The 9,576-nt window shown below is 44.6% G+C and overlaps 3 protein-coding genes across 3 annotated transcripts; 1 reads left to right on the top strand and 2 right to left on the bottom strand.

Moving 5' to 3' along the window:
• Positions 1-3,133: 3,133 nt before the first annotated feature.
• Positions 3,134-3,583, top strand: CCR75_008601 (uncharacterized protein; the record flags this gene model as incomplete). The annotated part of the gene is made up of 1 exon (XM_067966651.1): positions 3,134-3,583. One exon carries the CDS (start codon positions 3,134-3,136, stop codon positions 3,581-3,583), a length of 450 nt encoding a protein of 149 aa, XP_067814933.1.
• Positions 3,584-3,690: 107 nt separating this feature from the next.
• Positions 3,691-7,659, bottom strand: CCR75_008602 (uncharacterized protein; the record flags this gene model as incomplete). The annotated part of the gene is made up of 1 exon (XM_067966652.1): positions 3,691-7,659. One exon carries the CDS (start codon positions 7,657-7,659, stop codon positions 3,691-3,693), a length of 3,969 nt encoding a protein of 1,322 aa, XP_067814935.1.
• Positions 7,660-8,315: 656 nt separating this feature from the next.
• CCR75_008603 (uncharacterized protein) lies at positions 8,316-9,107 on the bottom strand (the record flags this gene model as incomplete). The annotated part of the gene is made up of 1 exon (XM_067966653.1): positions 8,316-9,107. The coding sequence occupies one exon, from the start codon at positions 9,105-9,107 to the stop codon at positions 8,316-8,318; it is 792 nt and encodes a 263-aa protein (XP_067814934.1).
• Positions 9,108-9,576: the final 469 nt, after the last annotated feature.

Below are 9,576 nucleotides of genomic sequence, written 5' to 3'. Positions count from 1 at the left end.
GCATTCGCACCGACAATGGTGACGAATACATCAACAAGAAATTCGCAGAAGTTTGTCGCAGGCTGGCATAGTACACCAAGCGACAGTGCCATATTCCCCCCAGCAAAATGGAATGGCTGAACGAATGAATAGGACACTGACGAAACGTGCAAGGTCGATGCTAAATCACATGCAAGTGGAAAGGAAGTGGTGGGCTGAAGCTATAAATTCAGCTGTATATGTAACCAACCGGGTCACGTGCGCTTCATCCCCGACGAAGACTTCAATTGAGATGTGTTTTGGCTTGAAGCCAGACATATCACACATGCGCGTTTTTGGTGCTCAAGGTTACGCACACATTGACAAAGTGGAACGTGCTAAATTGGACAAGAAGGCATTTCGGTGCATGTTTTGTTAATTATTCTCACAAAGTGAAGGGTTATCGTGTCTGGAATTATAATTCAGAAAAACTTAAAGTCACAAGGTCAGTGACATTTCAAGAACAGCCACGGACGAAGTATGTACAAGTTGTTAATTACGCACCTGTATCAACTCGTCAGAACGCAAAAACAATGGTGAAGGAGACGATGATATCAGGGTTCAATCACCAATTTTCTCGAATCACGATGAAAATGAACCTATGGAGGTTGATCAGACCAACGGTGATCAAATAGTCTCGCCTCCTTTAAGAATTAATGTAATTGGGTACACGTCTTGAGTATGGACATTAAGATGATTTTGCTTTTGATATCGATGACGTGTACATGGAGCCAGCTAATTTAATTGAGGATGATATTCAGACCATTGTGCCCAGGGAGGAATGGACTAATATCGATGGAAGTCTGGAGACACATTCATCACGTGTTAGGGGACACAATAACCCTCTTGCAATATTTCCTCCAAGTACAGACTCACAAGCTTTGGTTCCGGTCGGGATGTCAGATGCTATCGTTTCGTCACGTGGAGATGAAACTGTCGAACGTGCCTCAAAATGATATCGGATTGAGTATGATCAAGCTAATGCGGCATTTGAAACCCCATCAACGTACCAAGATGATATGAAGTATCCACAAAGTACGATGCGGAAGAAGCGATAAAGGCCGAACTCAAGGCACTAAATAGCAAAAAGACGTGGAGTCCCGTGGACAATTCGTTACACAAGAAGGTAATTGGAACTAAGTGGGTGTTCGCCATCAAGCGAAATGAAAATGGTGATATTGAGCGTATAATGCTCGGCTTGTGGCACTAGGTTATCGTCAGACCTATGGAGTTGATTACGACGACACGTATTCTCCGGTCACGAACATGAATTCAATTCGTGTGTTTTCGCGGTATGTTGCCATTATGGGATGGGTATATTCCAATATGATGTCGGTACAGCATTTATCAATGGTGTTCTCGAAGAAGAGGTGTTTATTAATGCACCCGAGGGCGTTGAAATGAAATCGAGTCAAGTGCTGAAGCTAAATCGAAGCCTGTATGGACTGAAACAAGCTGCTGCAACATGGTTTAAGACTATTTCAAGCGTTTTAAGAGCATAGGGTTTGGGGCGTGTGTTTCGGATCCGTCTGTATTTGTTCGTCGATTTGACAATTTCTCATGGATTTATGTGACGTTATATGTCGATGACATGCTCATCGGTGGTGTTTCGTACGACTCAATTAAGCAAGTTGCTGATGAATTGTCTACCAAATTCTAGCTCAAGAGACTGGGTAAAGTGCGACTTATTCTGGGCATCGAAGTTGACTACAAGATGGAGAAGAAACGACTCAAGATCAGTCAAAGCGCGTGTATACCAAGACTGGTTGAAAATTTTAATCAAGATAATGCTAGACCGGTGTATAATCCGGGTGTGGAAGGCCAGAACATGATAAAGTGTGAAGTGATGAACCCAAAAATGCAAAATCGTCCGTATCGATCTGTGAAAGGTTCAATTCTCTACGTGGCAACGAGCACAAGACCCAATATTGCATTCGCGGTGTGTCAATTGAGTCGACACTTAGAAAAACCAAGTGAAGAAAATTTTGGAATGCGGCTATCCGAGTGCTGCGTTATTTAAAGTCAACCGCTATGGATGGAATCTGCTACCGGAGCAAGTCACGTGAACTGCAGTTGAGTGCAGTTAGTGACGCTGATTGGTGCAGTAACAATCGACGCTCAACATCAGGTGTGATGGTGACGATCAACGGATCACCCGTGATTTTCAAGTCAAAAATGCGAAACAGTGTGTCGCTAGGCGCTGCAAGCCAAATATGTGGCTCTATCATTGTGCATACGAGAAGTATTTTGGACTAAATTGCTATTGCTGCAGATGAAGGTCAAGATTAATGGTCCAGTAATGGTGTACGAGGACAATCAAAGTGCGATCGCTATCTCGAAAAATGAAGGATGTCAAAGTCGTGCGAAGCACATTGATATACGCTATCATTTTGTCCGTGATCAAGTCAAGAACAAGGTAATTCAGCTGGAGTATATTGAAACCAAGTTACAGCTCACTGATTTCCTGACCAAGACAATCTCGACAAAGAAGTTTTAATATCTCGTGGCCAAGACCAATACCTCGTCGAGGAGGAGTGTTAAAGGTGGAACATCAGGCGACGGTTCGTTGTCGTGCTGATGTGGCGGTTAATGTCGTGAATGACATAAGAAGAAGAGCAAGTGAAGTTGTTACATTTAAGTACGTTACACGTGTGAGGGTTATATAAGAACGAATATACTTTCCATTTCCCCCTACACGAAGACATTCTTACGCAGTGTGTTGTCATACCTCTACACCACTAATGTCTCTATCCTTCGAAAGTGGTCGGCCGACTGCAACCCATCTCTCACCATCTTCCATTTCCTCCAATAGCTACCTGGTAGACGCTCTCGTCAAATAAAAATTATCATAGTATTCCTGATCGTTGATCCGCATGGTCTAGTTGCGCACGTTTAGCGCCGAATCCTGGCGATCTCTTACCATTATTAGCCCCATGGCGGCGTAAATTAACGGAAGTCATGGAAAAACCAGAAGTCTCTTTAGAGACGGTATTTTAGCTTGAATATTAACCAATCATGTAGACTTATATCATAAACTAAGGGATTTTACCAAAAAAACGGATTTAATTACGTCATCTCCCGCTAAAAACAGCGTCAAAGCCATTTAAATTGAAACATGGAAGCCTTGCTTGAGAACGAACTGATGCTTAAGAGCGGTGAGGTCGTATCAACGTCTCAAGCACTAGCCAATAAACAAATCATTGGTCTCTACTTCAGCGGCCACTATTGTCCACCATGTCGTAAATTCACACCGCTGTTGACCTCCGTCTACCACACCATCAAGGAAGCTGGCCATGACGACTTGGAGATTGTTTTTGTATCGTCGGACAAGGAAGAAGCCAAATTTACAGAATATTACGACGAAATGCCATGGATCGCTCTGCCTTACGCACGCCGTGATTTAAAGCTTGCACTATGCGAACAATTTAATATCAAGACGGTGCCTACGCTTGTTTTTTTCAATGCAAAAGGCGACCTCGTCGAGCGAGAAGGTCGCCACTTTATCACAAACCATTGTAACAATATCCATGCCATCCTCGCTCATCTTCAGCCGAGTGCAAAATAACTAATACAATCTCTTTTAAAAACCACCGTTTTGTATATTTCCAATATCAATCAATCGGAACGCTATGTCAAAACCTTTTTTACACCTTTACACCATCTACCAAAGCCTTACAAATTGCAGCTCCTCGTTGTCATTGTAAGCGAACCCCGCGGTCGTTGAAACATCAAAAGCAATGGTTTTGGTCCTTTTTGAAGCAATTTCATTGCCGCCCCAAAGCCCATTTTACTGATATTGTTATTATTAATACTCAACAAGACATCCCCAATTTCCACGCGATTCTTTTGCGATTCTCGCGTCACCGCACCTTCCGTCTTGACATTAATCACCCTCGGGTAGTAACTCGTGCTCTCTTGCTTGACAACAATCCCCAACGGTCCGTCCTCGTGTTTCCACGTAATGTAATACAACGAATGATCGTGTTTGGGATTCATACTCACACGCGTCGGACGCATCAAGTACGACATGCCCAAAGCATGGGAATCATCCTGTGGATTCGACATGAGAGTTATCAACGAACTTGGTGGATCCAAAGGATGTTGCGGTCCTTCGACAACATCCGTGTGTCGAAACCGCAATACCGCAGGACGTGGACCACTTTCAAGAATATCAATCACTTTTTGAAATCGCACACCTTGCGTGGAAAACTCATTGATAAAGACCAAATGATCCCCACCACGTACATTAAACATGCCCGGCAACGATTGATTCCCTTGCGATTGCAATACACAGGGATATCCGGTACTTGCATCGGGACGGAATCCCAATCCAAGTGGCACCCCTTCTTTCCACAAAACTTCATAATCTTCTTCTCCCAAGAGTTCAATCGATCCCGAACGTAATCGAAACGATTCCGTGGGATTCCGTAAGAAATGCAATCGTACGGGCTTTTGAACTTCTTGTAATAACGTTAAAATTCGACGAATATCTCCTTTCTTGACTTTGACTTTCCCAACTGCCAAGAGAACGTCACCTCGTGAAACTTCAAAAATATCGGCGCAATTACTTAAACTTTCATGCACACGACGAACAATCGGCATGCCCGACACTGGGTCGCTTTCAAAGTAAAGACCCAGTAATCCACACTCCCACACAACTTCGTACTCGTTTGGAATCCGTGTCGGAGGTTCATACTCGTCCATTCCTTTCTTTCGCATCGAGACGTGCGAATTACTACAAAGACTTGCACTTTCGTCCGAGTACTCACTTGTAGAGACCGAACTTTCAAATGAAATTGTCGTATTCTTTCGATCTTTAGAAATCGAATCCGATTCGTCGGAACTTGCAGTCGTACTTCGTTCATCTAACGAACCAACATACGACACGTCGTGCTCAAAACTCAAGGTATTGCCAGAGTATTCTCGTCGTACGAGCCACCCACGGACAAATGATTGAATCACAGTAGCAGCCACCATTCGTTTCAAGCGTTGTCGCGTGACACGTCCACGTATTTGGCTTTGAAGTATCACTGCCGCACGTTTCCGACAAATAACTTCTTGATACCATTGCCAACACACATATTTTCGCCACGTGCTTTGAATACGTACGCTAGACTGACGTTTTCGTTGATATCGTGCACGGATCGTATATCCAAGACAATATCGTTGCATGGTCAAGACAGATTGATACAACGCTTTGGATCGCGCAATATTTAACGCTTGATGGGCTTCCAAGAGACAAAATACTTGCGTCTTACCGACTTGAAACCACGGGTGTTTGGCATTTGTAACGACACCAAGGCGTGCGGTAAGATTCTCAATTAATCGCATGGCGACGTTCTTGTTATCAAGATCATTGCGACGATTGTCATGCGCGACAATACAGCTATAGGTTTTAATAAAGACATCGTGAGGAAAACGTACGGGATAGCCACTTCGGGAGATCTTGACGGCTTCCAAGACGCCACTACATCGCAATTGTTCCAAAAGACGTTGGCGTTCAAAAATCAATGGACTTGCTTGATCATTAGGTTTAATACAACGAATAAAATGGGGCGCCGTGGCATTCAAAACGTCGAGTAGTAAGCTCAATTGGCTCTTAAACTGCGCAACAACAGTTGACGACATCATTCCACCCGATCGTCGGCTCTTTCCATCACTATGACGAAGGTCATTCCGTTTAGTATTTTGTGGACTTCCACTTGCTGTCGTGTGTTCAAAACACGCTCGTACAAACGCAAACTTGGACGATTGCAAAAGATGCAAGGCTTCTGGATGCATTTGATCTTTATTCTTCTCACAAAACCCCGTCGTCAAGTAACACACGTCTCCTGCATAGTGATGAATGACAAATTGTCCCTTGGCACGCTGCAAATTCGTCACGGAGAAACTCACGTGTTTCTCTGCTAAGATTTCATAATACTTGTTTGCGAGTTTCTCATCGTTGCCACGTGGTATTAAACACTGTTCATCCAAGAGGGAAAAGATACCACCGTGTCGTTTCTCAATGACTTCCACACAGACGTCGTTTGTCGGATATTCGACAAATTGCCACGGAATGGCTTCAGCAACGTATTGATCCTGTTCCATTCGAAAAACAAAACGTCCAAACAATTGCTGCAGTTTCTCATTGGCATAGTTAATACACAATTGTTCCAATCGATTGTGTTCAAAGATTTCAAACCCAAAGATATCGACCACGCCAATAAAATGACTCCCACGGGTATCCTCTTCCTTGTATTCAATACTTTGATTAATGCGACGTACGAGCCAATTAAAGAGATTCGAATACAATGTCTTGACCACGGAATCGCGTGTCATCATGGCTTGAGACACGGGCAATTGGGTCGTAATAAACTCTGCACCCGCTTGAATTTTCTTGGTACACAATGTGCTTTGCAAGACCGTCTCATCAACGCCCAATAAAACACACACGGCTTCGAGATTCATGCCACATGTATTCATATCAACCACGGACGCATCATCATCTTTCGTGCCATGGCGCGTATCCATTTTAAACGTCACGTTTCCAAGATGAAGCACGGCCGATACAATCTTCATGACATTCAGCTGTTCCTCCGTCGTCATGCCAATACTCGACATGGCTCGTCGTGTCACAAGGTACGATGCGCTATCGTCGACGCCATCCAGTCGTTCAACGCAATTCGATTGATTTAAATACGTATACGTCGTCACGTCCTCTAGTCTTAACGCATGACGTTCCGAGACGGAACTTCCACGACACAATTCATAAAACACGTGATAATTTCGTTCACCAAATCCTTGCGACACGAGACGTACGCGTTCCAAAAGGTACGTGGAAATCGAAGCCCCTAGCATTTCTCCCGTGGGTGTGAATCCAAGTTTAATAAACTTCCCAAAGCGACTGGAATTGTTATTCCGTGTCGTACGTGCATTTCCAAACGCTTCGAGAATGGGATTTGATTCTAAAACACGTTCATGAATCGTAGGTTCCTGCATTGATTCAAGAGCTGGAGCACGTCGGGCACGTTTGGTGGATACATAGGCCAAGTAATTCATAATTAACTTGGTCGTTTCCGTCTTTCCAGCACCACTTTCGCCACTCACGAGAATCGTTTGATCCGTTTTCATAGTGCCTATCGCAGGCGCTACCATGCGACGAAAGGCTTGATCGGCGACGGAATATACGTGGGGTGGTGGGGGTACAGCATCGGCATCGGAACGACCGCCAAAGTCGTAGTAATGGTCTTTGATTGCGTCGGAATACAGCGCAAGACGTCGAAAAGGGTTCATGGCGACAAGAATTTGACCCGTGCTCGTGTAAATGTCATTATGAAAGAAACGACGTTCTAAAACGTGAAGAATGGCGGGTTCATGAAGATGTACGAGCTTCGTTAGGTCTTGGACCAAGTGGTACATTGTCCCTTGATGCCGAGACAGCACGTGCTCGGGTGCGACACGCACGGAACGACGGAGAGAGCATTTGCGACGACGTATGGAGGAGTCGGAATCCATTTCATTTGCAAGATCGAGTGCAGTGGCGTCGTCTGGCTCGAGAGCACACTCAATGAGACCGGAGGAGGACGTTGGAGGCGTCGAAACGACGGCTTCGTACCACATTTCGCAGTCAAAGACCCATACGGGTGCACCCACCTCCATTAGTACAGCTTAAGGTCGTGTCCAAGGCCCTTTAACGTCACGGAGAGTGTCCTCGTAGGGCGTAGCGAGACACACAACGAGGAGGCTCACAACAGTCCCGATATAGACGCGATTTGACCAAGGACCTCATCGGCGGACGTCCCTACCCCTAATGCGTCCGGCTAAACGACCTATCCCGTACGGTATTTTACCAATCAGCGAGTCGAATATGGAAGATGAGAATAACCTTGTGGATTGGGTTGACAATGACTACTTGATTAAGTTGCCACTAAGTACGTGACAGGGATTGGAGTAATCAAGTGCATCTGGTGCCAAGGAGGTTTCACGAGGGGGCGCTTACGAGCATACGCTATTAATGTCATTTGTGACCAAGCGACAGACGCGACTGAACGGAGCTGTTGACTTTTCGAGGCACTGTTTTTCGAGCGAGGTACGGACAGGTTTTTCCTTTTTGTATGTAATGCTGCTGTAGGGAGTAGTCGAACATGGAGCTAGAACAATCGGTTCGGTATCAATCAATGGGTTATAGAGGCACGTACCTAACGCTAGAAAAAAGCGAATTAAGGAACAACTTTTTGCCAGCTGTTTCTCGCAATGACAAGAAATACAGCAAGAGTTTTTTTATATCAAGCATTCTTTACCAGTAAATAACAGTTTTACTCCTTCACCCGTGTTGCTTTCGTGCAACTGCTTTTATGGTTGCGCCAGTCCTCAACCTGATGCTCCTTGCAACAGTAAAACGTGACGTTACAGACACACTTTAGCAACGGTGTTGCGATTTTTGCTCCCTCATTCTTTTGCGTGGATGAGCCGCAGTACCGGCAGCCAATTTGGGCCGCACTGATATCCGGGACCATCCCTTGCTTTAAGAACATAGTCTCGAACGTATGCGCCACGTTCGTGAGCACTGTGAAAATTATTTGTTGCCGCATTTGCAGTGTGAGCCACACATCCGCTTCCATGAGCTTGCCCTGATTAATTAATTTCGTTTTTTCTTCAATAATTTCTCGAGTTGCCGATGGTAAAAGAGATTGTACATGATGTTCCGGATCTGCCAGGTCCACAAAAGCCAAAGACACGTGCTTAAACGTCTCGCCTGAAAACGTGGGCATCGTACCAGTTGCACGCAGCGATGCAAGATACAGCATATCGTGGCGTATACATTGTTCACTTTTCGTGGCACGTGCGTTCATAAGGCGCAATAGCGCTTTGCCATTCTCTTCCAGCAGCGCTGACAGCGTCAGCTCGGGCGTCAGAAGTTGTGTGGCTTGTGGCCGCGGCTCCGCGGGGTCGTACGACAGAGGCATGTCAGGTGACGCATTTCGCAAAAGAGAAACTTGACCGGCGTATGGGAGTGCTAGGAACCAGCGCATAAAGGCAGGCGCATTCGCACGCCAGAAGCGGGTCAGGTACTGCGTGAGCGACTCATCGGTGAAGTTGACAGGCATTTGGTTGAGTTTATGTTAGGTTTTCAGACCTTTATTCTACATAATAGCCTTAATGTTTATATGGAAAAGCACTCAAAAAATTATGTGCTTGTTAACGAATAATGTCGTAACGTGCGTTTTCTTTCTACCCAAAGCAAAATAAAGACAAACAAATGCATTATGTTCTACATTTCAAAACAATGGCAAATGAATTAGCGAATTTTATTGCAATCGGCAAGTAATTGGTACCAGCGGTCGTTTTGAAATATACCCACAATTAAAAAATTTGTGATCCGACAGCGGTGCTGGTACCGCTGGTGTAACGGGGTGAATCGTTACATGAAATTAACACTTAAAGGTTGTTAATTAATAAATTATCTAAAAGGTAGATAATATTTGGAGGATATTACTTTATATAGTAATATTTGGAGGATATTACTTTATATAGTAATATTCAGAATTGCTATCCATAAATAGGTATAGACCATTA

Source organism: Bremia lactucae, linkage group LG3 (genome assembly GCF_004359215.1).
Source record: "Bremia lactucae strain SF5 linkage group LG3, whole genome shotgun sequence".
NCBI lineage: Eukaryota > Oomycota > Peronosporomycetes > Peronosporales > Peronosporaceae > Bremia > Bremia lactucae.
This window is presented reverse-complemented; position numbering and strand designations above follow the sequence as displayed.